Here is a 23,944-nt window from a genome sequence, read left to right on the forward strand (position 1 = left end):
TCTGCAAGGCCTTCCAGCTCCAGCGCTCCTGGTGAGGCCTGGACTCCTGAGGCTCAGTGCTTTTCTTGGTACCTGCTCCTTTTCTCTGGGAGCATTTGGGGTTTTCTTGTGCTGGGGTGTGGAATCTCTGAAAGGCGGAACACCCTGGTCCTTTCCACCCACTGTGCTGGCCACGCAGGGGGACCTTCAGGCCGGAAACCCAGCCCGTGGTTCTGGGAAACCCTCCTTGACAGCTTCCTCCCCCGATCTTTCTGGAACTGGGGCCTATGGGGCCCTCGGGGACTATATTCTCCACCTAGTTTCCTCTCCCTCTTGGGGAAACTGAAGTGACCCTTCAGCGTCAACTCTCCATCTTCGTACAGCTCCTACGTTTGCTCTCATACTTGTAATTCTTGCGCTCTTTCCCAAACTTCAGAATATTCCCTTTGTTGGCACCTGTTTCCATCTCACGGACACTGTGTCTTTGCTCTTCTCCCCAAGGAGCCCGACATCGGCTGGTTTATTTCCCTGGGTCACCCGAGCTGCCTTTCCTGCTGGATCCTGAGTGAGCCTCTTGTCTCAAGGGTCTGTGGCCCTCACGTGCTGGAGTTTACAAGCAGGTGTGGGAGAGCCACCAGGACGTCCACACACACGACAGAGTTCTGGTGGGGAAGCCCCAACATCGGCGTCTTCGGGTCCTTCCTCTAGGCTGTTGGGCTCCACAGAGGGGCTGCGCCAGGGTCAGTGCCCCGTGTGCAGCCCCACCACCCACCTCGCCACACTTGGAGACCCCGACGCTCTTGTGCAGCGTGGGAAGGCTGCAGGCCACGTGCCCGCACTGAGTCTCTTTGACCAGAGGGGCCGGCGTGCTGGTTGTGTCCCGCCTTTAACTGTAGAATCTTCTCGAGGACAGGGGTCCAGGGTCCAGCGCCTGGTCACCACTGTCCACACGACTGCCACAGCTATCTCTCTCATTCAGTTGCCAAGGACTGCAAAATCAAGAAGGAGGTACTGCCTCCCTGGTTCACAGCTTTTCCTTTTAAATTCACCCAGTTAGGCCCGTTTGCAGTCGATTCCCATTTGTCCCCCAAGCAGCCGCTCATGCTGCCTCTCAGCCTACACTGCCTTCTGGCTGTCCTGTGTCCCCACACCTAGGCTTCACCAGGACCCGTGCGCACATCGCCTCTGACCTCACATAAGGGCTGGTTTCCCGGAGAAGCCCCTCGGTGCACCGTGAGGCTGGGTGCACGCCCGGCTGTGGTTCGGCCCGGCCAGCCTTCCCTTTGACACGTCAGATGCTTGGGGTCCTCTGCCCTTTGGTTTCTGTGTGAAACGCTCGGGGGAAACCCTCTGCGATGCCGGTTTTGCCCGTGAGAACCAGTGTCCTTCAGGCACCCAGCCTCACGGGCCATGGCACGCTCCTGCCACGTTCCTGTTTTGGTCTGGCCGGTGGGAACAGAAGGCCTCGGTGACTGTGTCCCTGAGCCTGACGCACACCACTCTGTCTAGCCATCCCCAAAGGCTCTGAGGCCTGAAACTAAAGCCCTGAGAGTGCTCTGCAGGTGACAGCAAGACAGGCCTCTGGCTCTGACACCAGCCCCTCACCTGCCAGGGCCACAGGACCACCTGGATAGGACCCTGGCTCAGACGGAGTCCCTCAAGGGGACGCAGTGGGGGCCAGTCCCGGCTCTGTCCTTGCTAGCGTTGTGACACCGGGCAGCTTACAGAACTACTCCGTTTCCCCATCTGCAAAGGGAGGCAATGACAGCATCTGTCTCGTATACCTGTCAAGGATCAGGTAAGTCCTCAGGGCTCCAAGCGGCCCTGGCGTGTTGGAGCTGAGCCCTGGCTCAGGGCTGGGGTCTTGGAGTCAGGAGAGGCCTGAGTTTCTGCCCCAGTCTGTGCTCTCACCTGAAGCACGTCCCCTGCAAAATGGACGGTTGTACGGGCTGAATAGCGGCTCCCAAAGACACGGGCGCACAGGGACTGCAAAGCAACCTCATTTGGAAATGGAATCTTCGCAGCTGTAATAAATTAAGTTGAGGTCACTCTGGGTTAGGGTGGCCCCAAATCCAATATGACTGGTGTCCTTATAAGAGGGACACAGAGACACAGGGAAGACTGACTGTCGGCAGAGGCATGGGACACACTCTCCCCTAGAGTATCTGAAAGAACTCGCCCACCACACCTTGCTTTCAGCCCAATGACACTGATTTCGGACTCCCAGCCTCCACAACTATGAAGAGTACATTTCTGTTGTCTGAGCCGCATTCAGTCATGAACTTGAACTGCCATCACCACCACACACTGCTGGGGCCACTGTTGTCCTCAGGAGCTGGAGGAGAGGTGCCCCAGCCCCACGTGGAGGCCAGTGCCCCAGCCCTGTGCCCTCTGGGAGGACAGACCTCACTCCTCAGACCAACAAGCCCAAAAGGCAGGTGAGCATGCCTGTGTGCATGCGAGTGCCCGAGGGAAATCTGCCACCGGGGAGGAGCAGGGGCCTGGTCCTCGGTACCCCATTTTCTCTCCCTTCTCTGCCCTGACCATGTGCTCATGCATAGAATCACCACCGGACAGTGGCAGCTAAGCTCTAAGAGAAACACAGGAGTTCTAGTCAGAGGACCAGGAAGAGGGTCCCAGGAGGAAGCAGGTGTGGAGGAAATCCTGCAGAGGAGACGGCGGGGAAGGGACCCGGGCTCACCTCTGTGTGTGAGCTGACGTAGTCCCGGCTCAGTCCGAGGGGTACGTGTGTGGGGCACGTCCGGAGGGGCAGACCAGCAGAGCCTGCGCAGAGAGCCAAGCTGGCACGGGCAGCGTGCTCTCAAGGAGCGGGCCTGCTGGCCAAACCTGCCCCCTGCACGGCCGCTGCCAACACAGGACCGAAGACAAGCACCCACCTTGAGGCTGTGACACCCAAGGCTCCCAACACGTGTGGGAAGTCCAGGGCTCAATCTGAATTAGTTCCTCTTGCTGCTGCAGCAAATCACTACAGACCTAGTGGCTGAAAACCACACACTTTAAATATATCAATATAAACTAATTAAAAGTGAAAGGATGGAACAAGATATGCCAGGCAAACATTAATCAAAAGAAGGACTGGGGCGCCTGGGTGGCTCAGTCAGTTAAGTGTCTGGCTCTTGATTTCGACTCGGGTCATGATCTCACAGTCCGTGAGTTCAAGCCCTGTGTTGGGCTCTGTGCTGATAGCGTGGAGCCTGCTTGGGAGCCTCCCCCTCCCTCTCTCTCTGCCCTTCTCCCTGCTCATGTGTGCATGGGCGTGTGCATGAGCGCGCTCTCTCTCTCTCTCTCTCTCTCAAAATAAGTAAATACATAAACTTTAAAGAAAAAAGAAGGCTGAGGTGGCTATATTAGTATCAAACAAAGTAGACTTCAGAGCAAGGAAAATTAGGAATAAAGAGGCATGTTATATAATGGTAATGATAGAAGGGTCAATTCATAAAAAAACGTAATGATCCTAAATGTGTATGCACCCCTCAACAGAACTCCCAAACACATAGAGCAAAAACTGATAGAACTGAAAGGAGAAAGACAAAAGTCCACAGTTACATTAGAAGATGCTAACTCTGTCTCTCAGGTTGAGACCGGACAGAAAATCAATGTGGATATAAAAGACTTAAACACTGTCAACCAAGCTGATGTAACTGATGCTTGTAGAACACCTCACCCAGTGACAGCAGTCAAGTGCGGGCCCACTTCCTGGTTCATGGATGGCTTTTTGCTATAACTGCACAGGGCAGAAGGCACAAGGGTGCTCTCTCGGGCCCCTTTTATAAGGCATAAATCCCATGCATGAGGCTCCACCCTCATGACCTAAGCACCTCCCAAAGGCTCTGACCCCTAACACCTTCACATCGAGTTTCCAGTCTAATATGAATTTGAATTATATTAATTGGGGGGAGGATACAAATATTCAGTCCAGAGCAATAATCAATGAAACCGATAGCTGTGTCTTTGAAAAAAATCAATAAAATGAATAAGCTTCTAGCCCAACTGACTAAGAAAAAAATGGAAGTCACAAATTACCAATGAAAATAGAAAGGATATATAGCTACGGAACCTCTCATAGACACTAAAAGGACAACATGGGGAAACCTTGAACAGTTCTGTACCCACAAATTCAATGAAGTAGAGGAAACAGGCCAATTCCTTGAAAGATGCAAACTACTAAAATTCACACTAGAATAGATAACTGAGTAGTCCTCTGTTGGTTAAAAAAATTGAATTCATAATTTAAAATCTAACAAAGAAAACCAGACCAGTTATATTCATTGGTGAAGTCTAACAAACATTTTCTAGGAGAAAATAACACCCATTCTATACAGTCTCTTCCAGAAAACAAGAGAGAAGGAAGCACTCTCAACTAATTTAATGCAGCATCAGCATGACACCAAAAGCAAAGACATTACAAGAAAACTACAAAAATATTTCTCATGAACATAAAAACAAAAGCCCCCACAAAATATAACCACATTTCATCCAGTAATGTATAAGTAAGATTTATTCAAACTAGCAAGTTTGGACCAACAGTTGAAAATGAATCAAGGTAATTCATAGTACTCACAGACTGAAGAAAAAAAGCCATGATCATATCCCAGTAGACGCAGACAAAGCACTTGACAAAACTTAATACCCATTTGTTATAAGAACTCCCAGAAAATAAGGAATAGAGAAAATTTTCTTAATCTGATATAAAGCATCTACCAAAAAAAAAAAAAAAAACCAAAACAAACAAAAAGCGGAAAATAACTCCAAGCTAATAACATACTTAACCTTGAAAGACTATAGGGTTCTCCTGGAGACCAGGAACAAGACACAGATGTCCCCCTCTTCCTCTGTGTTGCTCAGGAAGCCTCAGAAGGGCAGTACGGCAAGGAAAAAAAAGTGTATAGACTGAAAAAGTAGATAAAAACGGTCTCTATTCTCAGACAACATGATAATCTATGTAAAATTCGCACAGAAATCTACAAAAAAGTCTCCAAGAATTACTAATGAATTCAGTAAGTTCACAGATACAAAGTCAACCCAGAACAATAAATTGTATTTCTATACAGTAGTAGAAAGTGAAATGAAACTGCCGTTCTGTTTACAATAACAACGACAATATGAAATGCTTGGTATAAATCTATCAATAGACACAGGATCTCCCTGCCACAAACTACAAATATGGACGAGAGCAGGAAAAGAGCTAATACATGGAGAGAGATGGTGTGCTCGTGCATTAGGGGTCAGTACTTGTAGGTCTCAGTTCTCCTAAGCTGACCTACCGATGTAATACAACCCAACCCAAATTCCAGCAGGAAGTTTTGTAGATAGCGACGAGCGAATTCTAAAATATATTCAGGAAGACAGAGAACCTAGAATAGCCAAAACAATCTTGAAAAGGAACGAAGATTGGAAGAGTCATACTCTCCGATTTCAAGACTTGTTGTAAAGCTGCAGACACTGAAACCGGCTGGTGCTTGTTCTAATGGCAGAACACAGTCCAGAAACAGACTCACAAACATAGGGCCACAAGCTTTTTTTACAAGGCGTAAAGGCAATTCAGTGGAGAAGGGGCACATAATCCTGAGACACCAGGATCTTAATGTGCAGAACGAGGCTGTCTCGGCCCATACCCTCGCCTGTAGCAAAGTCAACTAAAAATGAACCATAAACCTGAATGTAAAACACAAAACGATAAAACTTTGGAGCAAGCATAAAATAAAAATCTTTGCAACCCAGGTGAGGTAAAGAGTTCTCAAATGTGACACGAATCATGACCTATTTAAAAACTGATAAACTGGGCTTTGTCCAAATTAAGTACTTTCATTCTCTGCAAGACTCTGAAGAGAATGGAGAGAAGCCAGACTAGAGGCAGACGCTTACAAACCACACACAGAACAAAGATCATGTGTCCAGAACACATAAAGAGCTCCAAAGTCAAAAGCGAGGTAGGAAACAACCTGTTTTCACGGGCAAACGTTTGAGCAGGCTGCTCGCAAGGGGCTCCTTCGACGAACAACCGCGACCTGACAAGAGGCTCTGGGTCATTGGTCGTGAAGGAAGCGCAATCCGAAACCGTGATGAGAGTCTCTTAAAACAGCTTTGAGGAGGGGGAACACAGGACAACAGCAAGGGCACGGACACGGGCACCCCTGTTCTCCGCTGCTGGGGACACCGCACAGCCACCTGGAGAAACAGCACGCCAGGTCCCCACGACACCAAAAACACTCTTGTCGCACGACCCCGCAACCACACACGTGGGTATCACCCAAAGAGAACCAGAGCCGATGCTCCCAGAAAACCTGCACGTGGCTGCTTGTAGCTTTATCCACATACACAAACCCTGGAAACTCAAACGTCCTTTAGTGGTCGGGTGGACAAGCACACTGAGATGCCCTCGCACCACAGAAGGACAAAACCGACTGCGCTCCAGGCAGCCGCGTGTCTGGGTCCGGTGCGTGTTGCTGGCACCCAGGCTCCCCGCTGTAGGAGCCCACCTATAGGCACCCTGAGAACAGCGGTCGGAGAAGGCCGCAGGGGCCGGAGAACGTGGCTCTGGTGGCCGGGCCCCACACACGGGCAGCACCAGGGGAATTCAGGCATGATGGTATTGCTGTCTTCTTCGCAATGGTGGCCACACCACACTGCCAATAAGAACACGTTTTAGCATGCGTGAACTTAAAAATAAGTGTGAGAAAATGTACCCACGGCACGCCAGAACTCTAGTCAGGGTCAGGTGGCCCGTAGCCCGGCCCCTCCTAGGCCCGAATCCACAGTTCCTGCTAGCCAGCTGCTCTGTCCACACCAAACACTACAGACCGCCTTAAAAGTGGGAATAGAAGCCCAGGACGCTGCTAACTGTGATCTGATGTGTGTGTTTCCAGAACCCACCTGTCCCATGCCTAGCGTCTGTGCCAAGGTGCTCACCTGGCGGCCCCTCTGGCCATCCACCCTGGCTTCTTGAGGCAGGCAGGGGCCCAAGAGCACTAACCACGGATAAAGAAACGCCAGGCCCAGCCCCAACACCAACAGGGATCCTGGACCCCCAACCGCTCCAAATCTTGGTTTCTTCGTCTTAAAATAGTGGACGTTAGACCACAGGCCCTTTAAAGTCTGTGCCAGCACTACATTTTTATGAATTTATGATGCCTGTCATAAACCTCTCATTTTTTCCAGTTTCTCTTTAACAGACTGAAGATTAGAAATAAAAGCTGGATTTTCTTGTTATTGCTGCTTGATTTGTTTATTTTGCTGTTAGGGAATATTTTTAAACTTCAAAAAGAGTCTCTAATCACAAAGTTTGAGAACTGCCACACTAGAAATGTGGTGAGGAGAACCCTCACCATACAATCTAGACTGCTTCCAATCTAAGGGAACTTCCAGAAACTTCTGTGGTCACAGAGAACGTGTTACAAGAGGTGGCAGAAGGAAGCTTCAGGAGCTGTTGGCCCTGTCTTCAAGATGGAGTGGGGCCAGGGGATGGCCGTACAGCCCCCTGTGCCGCGGCAAACTGACCAGTAGCCTCGAGTCCCACCCCAGAGGGTAGTTCTCTGAACGCACACACTGGGCCAACAGGAGGTATGGGGCTGGGTGCCGCCCTCCGGCCCCCAGGGAGCTGGTCAGCTCTTGAAGGTCAGGCTGGGCCACTTCCTAGTCTCTAGCTGTGCTGGGACTACCGTGCTGCGTCCATGTCCTGAGGTCCCCAGGTCCTCGGGGGAAACCTGGTCCTGCTCAGAGAGCAGGACGGCCGCCGAGGGCCAGCAGAGGGGCTGGAGGGCAGTGGTGTGGACACGTGTGGAACAGTCCCCTGGGCTCTCACAGGAGATGGGGGGACTGTGTGCACATGCTTCTGTATTTATAGTCGGAACACAGTTTAACAAAGATTTCATGTTTAAGATTTTATTATCTTAATTTTTAACATGAATTATAAAAAGAGTCATGCCAGTTATATTTTGCCAAGAATAAAACTCAAGCTGGCACAATGTTTTCCAGCCCCAAGCTCACCAGCTTGGAAAAATCCAACTTTAAAGGAAAAATTAATATTTAAGAATTCACTTCCGAAAAACATGGTAAATAGTGAGGTATGGAAATATTTCCTCTCCTGAAACCACAGTATTTCTAAAAGCTACTCTGCTGTTAGGACCCCTGCTCTGCTCCAGACGGGACGGAAAGATACAGGGGCTCTAAGAACGGGGTCCCCAGGTGCCCGCCATACAGAATTTTCGTGGAAATCCAACAGTAACCCAGCAAACTGCAAGTATATGGTTGCTTGTATTTTTGTTTTTTAAAAAGGAAGTGATTTATGAATTCTGTGATCTTCATGAGAACCATCGCCTCAGCAGGCGTGAAGGCCTTGGAGGGCAGTGGGAGGTACATGGGACTGTAGGTGTCCCTGTGAGGATCATGGGTGCGTAGAGGGGTCATGGGGTCTGTGGGGAATCAGGGGGCCTACGGGGTCATGGGGGCTCCTATGGGGATTGTAGGAGTCCTGGAGGATCATGGGGGACTGCAGGGAGTCATGAGGCCACGGGGTCATGGGGGCTTCCCTTGGGGACCACTGGGGGTCATGGGGATCATGGGGGACCATGGTGAGTTGTGGAAAGTCATGGGCTTGTGAGGGTCCCTGGGGGACCATGTGGGGGTCATGGGAGGCCACTGGAGGTCAGGGGGTCATGGGGATCCCTGTGGGGACCATGGGAGGCATGGAGTCATGGGGGACTGTAGGAAGTCATGGGGGATCATGGGGTCATGGGGGTCCCTGTGGGGACCGTAGGGGGCATGGGGGTCATGTGGGAGCCATGGGGGGTCAGGGGTCATGGTGGGCAGATAGGAACCCCCAGATCCGAGGCAGGAGCATCTCTGGTTCCCCTCCAACCAGCCCAGATGCTTTCCATCTGCCCACCTGTCAGTCAGCAGATGGTAGAACCCCACCCTCCACCTACCCTTTAGGTGAGGCACTGTGGGGACATCTTGGCTGAGGTGCCCTAGGGGCACATCCCCACCACCAAAGCCTACATGCCAAACAGCTGAGCACCCAGGAATTCACACGCAGACAGCAGGAAGCCACCCAGAGGGTCAGGGAAAGCGCCTGGGGGGGAAGCAGACTGAAGGGTGGGAAGCGAGACTCGGGCAGGGGTGAACCAGGCAGAAGATCCCTGTCCTCTGTCCTCCATGAGGGGCGCCAGCTCGCAAACAAACCTCTGAGCTCATTCCTGCGGTGAAGGCACCAGGGCAGCAGCTGGGCCATCAGGCAGCGCACGGGCCGGCCAGTGGGCGAGGACCCGGGGCTGCCCTTCAGGACCCGCCTGGGACAGGCCGCTCTGGCTGCCGCAGGGCAGCTGGGGTGCAAACAGAACACTGAGCGAGACTGCTGGGGGCCCCCGAGAAGGGGCCGATGGGCTCCAAGCAGACTCAATTTCATCAGCATAAAAGGAGCCAATGCGCCACCATTTCTGCCTTTAGCGCGTCAGCCCAACAGACGGGCGAGTGTGTGCAGCTGAGGACACTTCACGTTGGGGGGACGGGACTGCCACCAAGCAGGGCTGAGCACTGGGAACCCAGTGTTGGGGTCCCAAAGGGGACATGCAGGGGGACACATGGGGCCCGGCCCCTCTGGGATTGCCAGGGGAAGCACGGCCTCGGGGGCACCTCAGCGGCTGGTTACAGGCCCCTCCTAAGGTGGGGAAAACCAGGGTCTCTCAGCCACGGTGGAGGCAGCGACCCCCTTGCTCTGTACACAGTGACTCGACCCAGCCCGGAAAGCTCCACCTCGCTGTCCTATCTTGCTTGAGGAACTGAGCCACGCATGCCCCTGCCCCTCGAGAAGCGGGCCACGGGAGAGGGTCAGGAAGGGCATGGCGCCTCAGAGTCACCAGGGGTGAGAGGCCCCGGGTCAGGGAAAAGGCTGACCCAGGCCCCAGATGCCGTGCGTGTAATATGGACAGCTGGGCCAGCCTGCACCTGCCACACCCTGCAAAACTCGTGCGATTCTCTGTCATTAATAATAACAATAATTCTGAAAAACCCTGCTGAATTGACTGACAAGTAAAACCAGAGAATGCAGAATGAGAAACGGTTTTTACACTTGAGGTGTATGGGCCAAGGCCACCTCTGGTTCCCTGTCCCAACTTGCCGCGCCTCACCTGGGCATCTGTGTCTGACCCCCTGCTGCTCCCAGGGCCGCATTTCCAGTAAATTGTTAGCAGTCCAACCTGACGACCAGCGGGCAGACAGACCCCGCGTGGCGTGACAGGCATGTGATGGGAGGACGAGGGGACTCACCTCCAGCAGCAGCCTTCCCTCCAGCACGGTGGACCCTCCGCTCAGACCGCTGTCTTCTGGTGAGGGGGTACCAGTCGCCGGCTGCCGTGGGCACTTCTGCACGGCTGTCAGAGAAGAACGAAGCAAGTCTGTCAGCACCCTTCCTGGGCCCCAGACCTGCTTACCTTCTTCTGTTTCCCAAGTTCTTGGCCGCCACCCTCCCAAGCTGCATTCCCAAGCTGACCTGGGGTCTCCTCCGTGGGACGCATGGGGGCAGCACAGCTGGAACTGGACCCGGGCCGACCAGGGCAGCCAGGTGGGAGCACCAAGTGTGATATTCAGGAGATCAGACCATCGGGGCTGGGCCTCACCTCGAGGACCCCACCCCTACTCTGCTCTGCAGAAACTGCTCTCTGCCCCCTCCTGTAAACCCCTCAGAATCCCGCCCAGCCTTAGGGACACCGCCCAGGGGTCCCCAAGGTCCTCTCTGGAGACCCAAGCTCCAGTAGGTGCCCTAACTCGGCACTGCTGGTCTCCCTAACTCAGACCACCCTGGAAGTGCCCACGCGACCTCATCATGCCCCCAGCTCCCCCAACCGCTCCCCAGCCCCCAACCTGGTGTGGAGCGGCCCACACTGCACGGAAGGCCCCCCTGGCATGACTGAGGTGCCCCCCAAGGGTGGCAGCTTCCTGGCCCTCCCCCAGCCCCAACCCCAGTGTGGCCCCATCTCCGTTCTGGGGTGAAAGCTCAGACATACAGACATGCCATCCACATCCCCGTTTACTGGCACCTGTTGTGGACCCCCAGCTGCATGCCCAGGGTCCCCAGCCACATGGAGAATTATGGCAGGACCCCTGGGGTGCGGAAAGGGGGCCGCCCGGAGCCTCCTTGGAGGGCTGGGCAGACCAGGAAGGGCCTCCCGGTTGCCCCTCAGGTCGGTTTCCAGACTGAAGCTGCAGGTGATGTCAGTGCAACTGGGGGTCAAAGGGCCCTGCCTGGGGCAGGCAGAACCCTTGCATTTGTCCAGGTCTTGGGAGAAAATACAAACACGGGCACTTAAATCTCCCGCATTTTCTCTTCCAAAACCACCAAGCTGTGCTGAACTCCTCCAGGGCACGTGGGTCGTAGTGATTGTGCTACCCAGGTAGTTTTTACTTCATCAGCACCTTCACACCCCCCTGAGCCGCACTCAGAGCCAGGGTCTGCCCCACATCCACTGTACCTTCCCCCCCATATCAGTGAGCTATGGGCAGCAGCTGCTCCGCCACGGAGTTTGATAGAAATTCAGGCCCCCAGGTCCCCAGAGCCCAGGGACTGCAGGACCCCAATGTCTGCACTCCAGGCGAGACGCTCTGTCCACACCTCTTGTCAGGCACGGACTGCCCTCCCTGGTGGGACCCTCACCCCACACCGGCTGCACTGCCGGACTGGCAGCTTCCTGCCCCCCACCAGAGGCCACGCTGGGCCCCTTCACTCAAGCCCTCTGGTGCCAGGTGCAGGGAAACTGTTGAGCCGAGTGTCCACAGAGGCAAAGGGTTGGGTGCAGGGAGGTGGCCCTCAGGAGAGCCCCACAGACGGTGGTCACACTGGGGCCTTTGGTCTCTCTCTGGCCCCCCCCCCCCCCGGTCCTTCCCTCGCCCAGAGGGCTTTGCTCTATCAACCTCTCTCCCACAGCTAAGAAGCACTGGGACTCTGTTCTCTGCTCTAAATACTCCCAGAAATGAACGCATTTCCTTGGCCAGAAAGCAGGAAACAAGAACAGTCACACCTGGGGGTTGCTGGGCAAAGGCACAGGGGCGGTCGGTGCTGCAGACTGCCCAGGCCCCTCTCCCAAACGAAAACCTCACCAGCAATCAAGGCCCCACCGCTCACTAAGCTTTGAGATGTGTCGAAAGCCAGGGACATTTAGAGGTGCCTATTTTTACTCCCTTTGGGAACACAACCCTGTCGTTCAGAAAGCTGAAAGGTCTGAATTCACTAAACTCACACAGCTCCCCACCCCCAGCACACAGAAGCAGAAAACAGACCCTAGTGAAGCGAATGCCATGTCCCCTGAGGGAACCTTCCGGTCTCAGAACACCCCGAAGGCTGAGGTGGGCCTCTGCCAGGGGTCACACAGGACCCCATGCTCTCAGAGGCCCAGAAAGATAAAGGAGGAAAAACACTGGCATGTGAGTCCCTGTCCCACCCCTCCCCTCCCCCGCCAGAGGGTCTTATCCTGCTGCCACAGCAGGGAGGCCACAGCTCTCCACCAGGGTATGGGCAGGGCCTGTGCAGCACCTGTGGTGAATTTGGGGCTCAATGAAGGCCAGGAGTGCCGTTGGCTGGGCAGAGACAGGACCCCCCACCACCTCAGTGCATCCTGGGCCGCCTGCCCATACACCCAGGCCACCAAGGCCCTCCACAAAGCAAACTCCGTTGTGGAGGGGTCATTCCCACCCCCACCCCAGCTCAAGCCAGCTCCCTGCCCCCAGCCTTCTCCAACACACCCCTCAAACTGAGGGCAGGGGAAGGCAGGGATTGGACTGCCCTGCCTGCCTGTTCTCTTGCCCCTACAGACCCTGTTGGGGGCAATGACTTCCACAGCTGTGAAGCTGGGGTGGGGGAAAATCCCAGCATGGTGACATCACTGCCCTGTGGGGTGTTCACTGCCCCCCAACCTGATGGGCTACATCCCGTCCTGTACCCACTAGAGGCAGAAGTGGGGGACACCCTCTCTAAGTTCTCTCCCCACCCACATCTCTCTGCACGGGGACACCGGCCCCCGAGCATCGCGTGTCCCCCCCCCCCCAGCTGGGCACCCCCACTTCCCCTCCTCTGCAGCCACATCCCGGCGGGGCACGCCCAGCGGGGCCTCCTCTGGGCTCCTGTCACGCGATGGGGCCATCAGCGTTGCAGTGACAGCCACCTGGACCCAAGCCAGGGCCTCGCGTGCGAGCACAGCCGCAGACGCGCCCCACCCCCAGGCCTGTGGCAAGACAGAAAGAAACCGAATGCAGGAGCCGGGGGGTGGGGGCCAGCTTTCCCGGAAATCCATGCGAGCTGACAGTGCCTGCCGCTCACTTCCCAGGTCCCCCACTTCAGGGGCTCTCAGGGAGTCGAAACAGAGCAGCCAGCTCGGGTGGGGTGTGGGGTCGCAGCCAGGGTCCCACCGTGCCTCCCACGGGCAGGTGGCCAGGCAGGGCAGAGCAGCAGGGTCCCGGGGAGGGGGGCAACCGGTAAGGAGGGCAGGAGGCAGCCGGTAAGCTGCACCCCCTCCTCAGCCCTCCTGGCTCAGCTCTGCCCTGGATCCGCTCCCCCACCTCAGGGTTTCTCTCCTGTCCTGCGTTCTCTGTCCCCACTGAATGCAGGTCTCACCTGAAGGCCTGAGCTGGGAGTGCAACAGGGGCTGGGGCTGTGGGCAAGGCCACCAGGGCCCTGGAAACCTCTGCAGACAGACCTCAGCCCCACTGCTGGGTCTGCCCTGGGGGGTCCCCCCTCTCCTCCTCCACGACAAGGGACAAGCCCACCACCTGGCTCCTGTCACTGCCCCCTCTGCACCTGACTGCCCATGGTAACAGGTCAGGGAGAAAGGCTCTTGGGGAACAGGTGGGGGTGCAGGGTGTCCTTCTGGGGAGCTGGTGAGAGTGTGGGGAGAGTCTGCCGGGGGCCCTCCGAAGGCCCGGCTTGTCAAGAAGGCCACGAAGAGGAAGTTCCAGGCATGAGAGCCCCCACAGACCAGCAGGGGCTCAAGAGGCCCATCCACGCACAAGTGGCCCAGACCCCTCGTGAGCCGCTGGCGCTGCCCTGCCCACAGAAAGGAGGCCGGGCTGAGTGCGCTGGCTCCCACCAGGACCACGTCCCATAGGCCCCGCCCTGTGGGCAGCTAGTCCTCCTGCCCTGCCTGGACTCTGAGGGGCAACCGGGGGCCTCTGAGAGCCCTGGGGACTGGCCTGAAGCCAGCTTTCCGCACCCGGTCCGTCACACAGAGCTCGGGGCCATGTGGCAGACAGAGGAGGCATGAGCCAGGCTGCCCACTCCCAGAAACAAACGGACTCCCTCGGGCTCACGGCTCAGCCTGAACCCTGAAGAAGCCAGCTCCTCCCCGACTCTGAGTCACCCAGCGACCCCAGAGCACCAGCCACAATGAGACTCTCCAACCACTGGTGCTTCTCACTTCATTGGCTTCTTACACCCTCGAGAAGGTTCATTTGGGACACAGAGAATCCGAAAAACCATGGAGACAGTGGCCATCCCTGTCTCCATGCAAGCCGGGGCGGGGGGACACTTCAGAAGGGAGGGGACACTTCCCCACTTCCCTCGAGGCTGACTGGGACCGCCTGCACCCTGCCAGCTCCTACCCCGCACCCCGACCTCTCCACTATGAGACCTCCATTTCCCTCACGCAGGGGAGGCTCAGCAAGGTGCCACCCTGGGCCAAACCACATGCCACTGGGGCCTGGTGTCCCACCACAGTAGCTGCTTAGAGGTCGTGTGGCTGGGTCCGGCCAATGACAGGTGCCAAGTGTTTTTGGCGGAGGAGAAGCTAGAAGACTCCCCTATCTCTGCCTCTGGATGGTGCTGTGATGCTCAGAAAGTGACAGCCAGTTTGTTCCCTGCTCAGGTGAAGCCAACTCCTTTCAGTGCAGATAGGACAGGTAAGCAGGGCAGGTGGGTCCAGGTGCAGGGTGCACTGAATGTGAGAGCCGTCTAGAGGTTGGGTAGGACTCCTGCCACCCAGAGTGATTAAAAGCCAGGGGCCCCACTGGAGGCTGGACTGAAACCCCGATTCTGGCCATCTGCAGGTCCTGGAGTGGACGGGCCCATGTCCATTGGCCGGCTGAACCAAACACCTGCCTGGTAAAACGTGGCTTCATTTCGGAGTTGAGCCCTGGGGCCCTGCACAGTGTGTCCCAACTTTCACACTCTGGGTAGCACCCATGGCACGTCTCCTCCTCCTCTTCCTCCTCCTCCTCCGGCCCCAGTCTAGCAGGCCTTCCCGCTAGAGGCCTGCCCCACGCCTTCACGGGTCAGAGCCGATCTCCACACTTGCCTACATGTCCCTATGGAGGCAGATGACGTGACCACGGCTCTGCTCTGCTCTTCCCCGTGCTACACCCAGAGGTCAGGGGTAGAGGGGAAACAAGTGCGCTTGAAGCACCCTGGGGACCCCCGAGGAGCAAGAGTGCCCTCCTATCTCTGCCCAATTCTCATCAGAAGCTAACCTCCGTCCCAGAGCCCCTCAGAGACATGCTTAGCAGAGGAGAGCATAGAGCTTAGAGCAGGGAGTTCTGGGAGCCTCACCCTCCTATAAGACAGGCCCAACAACATCGACAGGCTTCATGAGCACACCAGGAAGGTGCTCTTGGCACGCCACCTGGGGGCCTGGGCTGCCCACCTGGAGACTGACAGGTGTAGGACGTGGAGGGCCAGCCACGAGGGAAGGTTGGCTGTGTTGACTTGGTTCCATCCACCGCCAGGCCCCCTTCTAGAGGGCCAGCATGAGGTTTCTGGGCCCACGTGTGTTTGGGAGTGGATGGGTGCCCCCGGGAGCCCTGGCTCACCTCTCCCCACACCCGGTCTCTCCAACCAGACCAAGGCCCTGGCAGAGAGCTAGGCAGGTGCTTCCCAGGAGTAGGGGGAGATGGTGGGTGGGGAGCTGCGCCCATGGGAGGGCACAGGCTCCCCAACAGGGTCTACAGATCTGCAGCTCTACATCAGTTTCTACATCAAGTTAATGGGCCATCACCTCACAGTTGTCGAGCTTTCAAACCATCCCTCCCTTTACTTTTCGAGGACAAAAAGATTAACTCCTCGTTTTGCTTCTGACAGAGGCAAATGGAGCGCACGCGCGCTGGGAGGGAGGGTTTGCAGTGATTCTTGACGGCCTCAGGCTATTCACAGAGGTCGCTCCTGGCCTTGCCCTTACCTTCTAAACAGGCTGCTCTCCATACCCAGATGCAGAGGTCTGCCCGGCTCCTGCACAGGGAAGGGCAAAGGGAAACACCGCCCTTAGGCTCTCTGGGCAGGAGGCTGTTGACAAACACAGCCTCATCTAGCCACCAAAGGGTGGGGGGGGGGGGGGCGGTCCTGACGACAAGTGGGGAGTGCCCAGGTGGGTGGCAGGCTGAGAGGGAAGAGGGCCCAGTGGCACAGAGTGGCTCTGGGAAGGCCCTTGGCAGCCAAGAGCAGCAAGCTGTGTGCAAAGCATGTGTGGGAAGAGGTGTCTGGGAAGGGGCCAAGACGATGAGGGTCTGGAGAAGCCCCAGTCCTCGCAGAAAACAGGCGGTACCAACTGAGAGGGGCAAAGCGCTGGCCAGGCTGCTCCTGTGGCTGGGGGCTCTGCCCTTCCTGGGGCATCCACAGAGGCCCATCTGTCCTGCACCCCCAGAGTGAGGACGAGCTGGCCCCATCCCTGGGAGGGCAGGCCTCTCAAGCCTGGGGCATGTGCAGACAAGAGTCTCTTAAGGTTCCCATGAAAAGATGTGCTGCCTCAACCTGCACGTTCCCTCTGCAGCCCTGCAGGGACCTCGCCCACTCCAAAGGGCACTCGTCCATGACCTGCTCCAACTCTGCAGGCAGATGGGGGTTTCTGGAGGGATGTGCACCGTGGCCCCTCTCTGTGACACTCCACCTCACCCAGGCTGCAGGCCTGGCCGGAGGAGATCCCCTGAGGGGCAGCATGGGGGCGGGGTGAGGGCAAGCCTGCTGGCCTTCCCTTCTCGGGTGATCCATTCATTCGTTTGAGGCTGGACGTCTCCCCCATGCTGGTGGGGGGTGCACCCCAGCCACGTGCCCACAGTCTTCCCAGGCAGTGCCCCCTCCTATGAATCACAAAATGATTTCATGATTACACACGGGGGCCCCCACAGGCAGGGCACACGGGGACTGACATTTACATCTCTTATTCCCTGCATCATGCCAACCAACCAGGTGGGCCCAGCAGGTAAGAAAACAGGCCCGGAGGGGCGGATGGAGCAGAAGTAACCAAGGGTGTGTGCACACACGGCATGTCCTGTGCGAGGGTGTATATGCTCTATGTTGGGGCCTAGACAACGAGGGAGGGCAGGAGAAACATTGCTTTTGACACGTGGCATGGGCACATTTTAACAGGAGGCGAAGATGTCTGTGGCCCGTGGAGAGGGGAGGAGAACCAGCAGCCAGGGCAAGGGTCCCAGCAGGTGCAGACTGGCAGGTGCGTGTCCTTGCAGGACCCTTGCAGTGGCAGCCAGTGAGGGGGAAGGGTTAAAGCTGCCATTCAAAGCCTCAAGGTCCCTAGGCAAGAAAAAACATCACGAGTATAAAGAAACACGCTTGTTTCTTGCAAGCTCTGCGTTTAGGGAGTAAGAGCACATTCCAAGATGTACGTTGCATCAAGTTGTTGATTTTCTGTAAAAACTTTCCGTATTTTCCAAAATGTACCAGGCATGCTTTAGAGATTTCACACTTTAGTACGGCTGGAAAGGCACCACAGAAAATGCATTTCCTCAGAGCCAGTGATGAGAGAGAGGCAGTGGCCACCCCATCCACCTTCTCTGGTCAAAAGAACACATTTCCAACCACTTCTGCGTAAGTTGGGTCACATGTCCTGCAGAGAAAGTGCACTCTTTCCTTAAATCCCCAAAGCAAGATATAACCAAAAACAGCTCTTTGGGAAGAAAAGGAGAGGGGAACTTACACACATTGGGGATCCATATCCTTTTCATGGTGTGAAACATCCGGGACAAGCCCACTCGTTAGGCGTTTTTGTTAAGTTTCAACGCATCACGAGAGAAGTACACCAGCGTCAAGCCAAGAGTTCAAGGAACATTTTGTGAAACACGACAAAACATAACCCACACAGCATGCTGGTGCTTTGAGAAAGTCCAATACTTTCTCAACAAATAACTGCGTGGTGTGCAGGTACATGAAGCAGCCCACGAGCCAGTGTGCAGGACCCATGGTCACACCCACAGTCAGCGAGCCCTGGCCTACCCTTGGGTGCTCTGAGCCGCCACGCTGGGGGACTCTTTGCTAGCAAAGAGTCTGGGGCTGTACCTACTGGTCCAGTGTCCTGAGCTCTGGAGAAGCAAAGCTACCAGAGAACGTCTGATTCATGTATAAAGAATGAACTTATAATATATTTGTAAAGAAGCCTCCAGTTACGTAACCTCAAATTTGCAAATAACCTGACAAGGTGGTTGTGTGAATCGTCACCACACGTCACTGTGAAGGAAGCGCTTTCTACCAGTCATGCTTCCCTCGTGGTGGATGCTACAGGCTGAAAGGATGTGGAGGCCTCGGTGCCCAGAGCTGTCCAGGTGCACAGGCCTCTGCGGGATGTGGTCGTTCCCTTGCTCAAGCAGGCACCCCTTTTTTCGGCGTCTACGATGCCAGCCCATCCTGGGGGTGTACCTCCTGGGGAGGCCGTCTGGGGTTGACACGAGAAACAAGCTGGAGGAGCGGAGGCGCCGCGGGGGCCTGGCCGCAAGAAAATGAGCCCAGCAGGCGCGCAGAGCTACCAAGGGAGTATCCCCCAGGTGAGACACGGGGCGACCCCTCTGCTCGCTCTGTGGCACCCTGCTCCCCCGGTGTTTCCCAGTCCCCACAGCTGCCCACTGGCCTGCTCCCCCCGACCACCAGCACCGCTCAGACCCCGCCTGCAAAACGGCTGATGCTAACGGTGGCTGCGGAAAGTGCTAGCAATTCTCTTGCTTTTTACCAAGGACTGGGTGCCCAAAGAGCCAAGTGCTTCGGGAAGGTTCCAATGGGACTTGCCTGACAAACACACGGGTGTGCCACGCCCTCCCCGGCCCCACCAGCTCCCCCAGGCACGTGCTCTTCACTGGCTCCGGAGCCACCCCCATTCACACCCGCTCCGGAGCCACCCGGGTCCACACCCCAGAACCACTCCTCGGGCCTCCTCCCTCTTCTCACAGCAGCGGGAAGAACAGCGCCATGTGCACCGAAGGCTTTGCCCAGACTCCACTGAGTGTCCCCCAAACACCCTTCAGCTGGGTCGGTCCTACCTCTCCTTGCAGTCTCCTTGTCCTCCTTGACTTCAATGACCCTGAAGATCATTGCCAGCAACTCTGCAAACTGCCCGTCAGTTGGGGGTTGTCCAGTGTTTCCTCAGCTTAGACCACGGTCTACCCACCCTCTCAGGAACATCACCCAAGAGGACATGTTCTCTGTCTCCTGTTGCCCAGCATGTGAGGGGTCAGATTTGGTGGCCTAAGGCAGGTGGTGGGTTTCTCCATTCTAAGTTTTTCCCTTAGGTATGAACTCATACTTGTTGGGAGACGGTTCGAGACTATAAAAATTCCACCCCTGAGCCCACTTTCACCCGCTAATTTTAGTACAGAAATTTCTTGCCTGAGTTATTGCTACAACGGTGAATGACTGATGACTTTGTAAGTCACATCTGTCTCCAGTCACCTTTCCACAGCCCGGGCTTCTTCATCAGCACTCTGTCCTAAGGAGAATTTTGTCTTTTTTTTTTAATGTTTATTTTTGAGAGAGAGACAGAGACAGAGAGAAACAGAGAGAGACAGGGAGAGCACTCACAGGAGCAGGGGAGGGTCAGAGACACAGGGAGACACATAATCCAAAGCAGGCTCCAGGCTCTCAGCTGTCAGCACAGAGCCTGACACAGGGCTCAAACCCACGAGCATGAGATCATGACAAGAACCAGTCACACATTTAAAACAACTGAGCCACCCAGGTGCCCCAGGAAAACTTTGTCTTATCATTCATTCATTCATTCACTCATTCATTCATTCATTCATTCGTCTATGCATACATATCAGTGTGGGCTTATGGAATCCTATTTTATTCACTGGGTTATGATCTATTACTATTCTTTTTCATTTTAATGCTGAAATGGTCCAGATTTGGCCAGCGAGAGGCCCCTTGGGATGGCTGTGTCCTGTGGGATGTCTCCATTCCTCTCTGAGCACTGCCTCACTTTCTGGCTTGAGATGCTCTGAGCTTTCCTTGCTCCAACTCTGGAAGGAGGCCTGAGTTCCTTTTGATGGTGAACAGTACCTAGAAACCAAGATCTGAGTGTGAGCTATGCTCACAGCAACCTTAGACCTTGCCAGTGGGCAGAACACACACCTATACACACGTATTTATGTCTATAGCTATCTTTGTATTTTGAAAATGATGAGCTCACACCAGTACCTCCAATTCTAATCCAACATCACAGGATTCAGTACAGAGTGGAATTATTTTTCCTTTAATATTAATTCCTTTAATATTTGGTAGAGATTGCTTTAAAACCCTCTGGGTCTACATTTTAGCTACTGATTCGACTTTTCAAAATAGTCATATGACTATTTAGGGTTTCCATTTCTTCTTGAGTCATTTCTAATGAGCTATATTTCTAGTAATGTATTCATTTGTTTTCCAATTTATTGACAAAAATTTGTTCATGATAGCCTTCAGTTACCTTTCAAATGTGTGCAGCGCCTAGAATCGTGTTCCCTTTAGGTCCCTAATACTATTTACTCTTTTTTCCTCATTCAGTTTCACTAGATATTTACAAATTTTATCATTTTAGAGGAACTCTATTGTATGTTTCTTTTCTGTTTCACCAATATCTTCTCTTTTATTATTTGCTTTCTTGGTCTCTTTTTGTTTATTTTGCTTTGCTTTATCAGAACTACTGAACCTAATGCTTAGTTCATTAATTTTCCACCTTTCTTCTTTCATATGTAAACACATAGGGTTATTTATTTCTGAGGATTACTTTAGCTGCATGCCCCACATTTTGATTTGTAAATATTTTCTAAGTTTCATGATGTTTTCTTATTTTATCTATGAGTTATTTACCAGTGTGTTTATTTCCAAATATAAGGGTTTTGAAGTCATCTTTTATTACTGATTTCCAGCTCAAGTGCATTGAGGTCTTATAACATGCATTTGTCATGATTTTGTCTTTTGAAATTTATTGAGACTTGCTTTCATTGGCCAATATGTTTTCAGTATATTTATAAATTCCACGTGGGCTTGAAAAGATGTGAATTCTATAGTTTCAGAGTAGTGTTTTATGTGTGTCCTTTAGATTAACCCTTTTTGCATTGTGAAATCTCCTAGAATCTTTACTGATTTTTATTTATTTGATCTATTAAACACTGAGAAAATAACTTAAAATCTTTCATGGGGATGAATTCATCTGTTTTTCTGTATAGTTCTGTCAATATTTGTTATATATTTTCAAGGTTATGTTACTGGAAGCACATAAATGTAAAATCATTTCAGTGCTGGGTGGCTCAGTTGGTTAAGCATCCAACTCTTGATTTCAGCTCAGGTCATGATTTCACAGTTCATGAGTTTGAGCCCCAGGTCAAAGCTTGGGATTCTCTTTCCCTCTCTCTGCCCTTCCCCTGCTTGTTCTCTCTCTCTCTCAAATAAATCAACTTTAAATAAATAAATAAATAAATAAATAAATAAATAAATAAAAACCATTTTGGTGCTTGATAAAATGTTTTCAATTTAAAAAATTTTTATTGATATAAATTTTTAAAATCATTATGTAGTGACTCTCTCATGATCTCCAGTTATGTTTTTTAACCAAAAACTAAATTTTTTTTACATTAAAATGGTTTCATGAGATTTCTTTCAGTTAGCATTTTTCCATCCTTTTTCTTTCAACCTTTCCATGCCATTTGTAAACAGACAGAGTAATCCACCCTAATAATCCTTATCTTTCAGTTGTCATGTTTAGTCTATTCACATTTACTGTAATTCATGACATATTTGGGATTTTGTGGTTTCTACTCCCCCTTCCACATCTCTGTTTTCTTCTTTCTTGTCTAAGAATATTGATTACATCTACTTATTCTACTTTGTCTCTCCACTAGTTTTAAGGGAAACCCCATTTCTTTCACCCTGATGATTATTATGGACAGTTTATGATGAAGTAGTTAGCCAGCTTCCATAGGACATTAACACAAGAACCAGCAAAGTCTGTGGCTCAAGTCTCCCTCTCCACTTTTATGGTTAGGAATTTATTCTCTCTCTCTTGTTCTTCCAACATGGTAGTACCACTGTTTCATACTGTCAGTGTTTGCGTCAATCTGCCCACACGGTCACCACCCTCCTGCTCTTCCATTCATCTCCACTCCAGGTCTCCCACCTGGAATGCCCTTCCTTCTGCATGAAGTACATCCTTCAAAATTTCCTTTAATAGAGGCGCCTGGTGGCTCAGTTGGTTAAGCATCCAACTCTTGATTTTGGCTCAGGTCGTGATCTCATGGTTTGTGGAATCGAGCCCTACATCAGGCTCTGTGCTGACAGCATGGAACCCGCATGGGATTCTCTCTCCCTCTCTCTCTCTACCCCTCCCTCACTTGTGTACATGCACTTTCTCAAAAATAAATAAATAAACATTTAAAATTTCCTTTAATAAAACTCTCTTTGGGTTCTCAGCTTCATTTTGTTTTTGGTCTCTGAGTATTCCTTAATCTCCTGCTTGCCCACTGATATATTTTGACAGGTTTCAGATCGTTTTATCTTGCATTTTTGGCTGTTAGTAGCAAGATGACCGATTAGTTACTGGCCTATTGTATTGTTGGAAATGGAAGAAGGCGTATATTTGGTAGCAGAATTCTCCCACTAGACTCTAAACGCCCGGGGATGGGGACCATGGTGGATCTTCTGTTTTCTTGCCATGTAACAGGTTGTTAATATGGAACTCTTTCTGTCTGAAAGAGTTGAGGCCCCAAGACAACAAAGTGCCAACTACACCCAAGTCCCAAAGTGAGATTCCAGGTGACCTAGGCAGGGTTACAAAGGAGGTGTCAGAAACAAGAGATGCTCAAGGATGGGGGAGGATCTCCTTGGAGGGTCTGTGTTGTGAGTTGCATGCCCCCACCTGTACCCTGAAGACTGGCGTCTCTCTACACTCAAGAAATCCAAAGGACAAAGGTGGGGCCTAAGGCTCCTGGTAGGCACCTGGGCTGCATCCACGTGGGAAGTGCCATCTACCAACCTAGTGGGTCTAAGGTGAGTGTTTCCTGGGGAGCAGGAAATGCCCAACCACTGGCCTGGGATGTCTCAAGTCCTCCAAGAGGGTGCCTGGAGCCATGAGCAGAGACTGCAACAGAAGAGGCTAGAGGTACCTTCTGACACCTGAGGCTAAGAAAGAAGGTGCCAGGGACCAGCTGGAGAGGACAGAGTGCCAGTGTTACCAACCGCAGTAGAAGACCCTTCTGGGTCCCCCACTGAGCCTTGCCGGCCAGCTCACGGCAATGCCAGTCACGTAGGACCTCAATGAACCCTCGCCTCTCCTCCCTGCTGCTGCTCTGAACCAGAAGGGCAGGAAACCACAGCTACCAGTGGGGCAGGACCAAGAGGAGAAGCAGCCAGCCTGAGCCCCCGCCCTTCTGCCTGCTGGAGCTCCAGGTGAGGGCTGGGAGAAGGCTCACACTTGAAAGACAGATCATACTAATACCAAGCTCAGCCTGCATAGGAAGCCAACATGATGGAGTGAAGGGGTGGGGAGGGGACACTGAATTCCCTGGAAGGGACCAGAAACATCCATAGCTGCCCTGGTTCTTCCATGGGTAGTGGAGGAACCAACCAGAAAGGAGATTTGCTGGGACGGGGAGAGAAAAAAAAAAAATCAAAGCTGTTTTGTGTTGACCCTGAGTTCTGGCTCCTTATCAGGTCTGAGCAGATGCAGGTACCAGAGGGAGGGAGTGAATCGGTGCACAGACCAATGAGTGCTTGCTCCTT

The 23,944-nt window shown here is 53.3% G+C and overlaps 1 protein-coding gene across 2 annotated transcripts in view; it reads right to left on the minus strand.

Moving 5' to 3' along the window:
* AHRR (aryl-hydrocarbon receptor repressor) overlaps positions 1-23,944 on the minus strand; it is an 82,465-nt gene that overhangs the window by 37,511 nt on the left and 21,010 nt on the right. Inside the window, exons 2-3 of one of the 2 annotated variants that reach the window (XM_042998250.1) lie at positions 16,152-16,201; positions 10,264-10,367 (exon numbers count right to left, since the gene is read on the minus strand). Coding sequence is in view for 1 of the 2 variants with exons in the window: in XM_042998249.1 (XP_042854183.1) it covers positions 10,264-10,367 (104 nt within the window). In the remaining variant the exon portion in view is untranslated. The remainder of the gene's footprint in view (positions 1-10,263; positions 10,368-16,151; positions 16,202-23,944) is intronic. The other variant, XM_042998249.1, reaches the window with a different exon arrangement.

The sequence above is a fragment of the Panthera tigris genome, chromosome A1 (assembly GCF_018350195.1).
Source record: "Panthera tigris isolate Pti1 chromosome A1, P.tigris_Pti1_mat1.1, whole genome shotgun sequence".
Classification (NCBI taxonomy): Eukaryota; Metazoa; Chordata; class Mammalia; order Carnivora; family Felidae; genus Panthera; species Panthera tigris.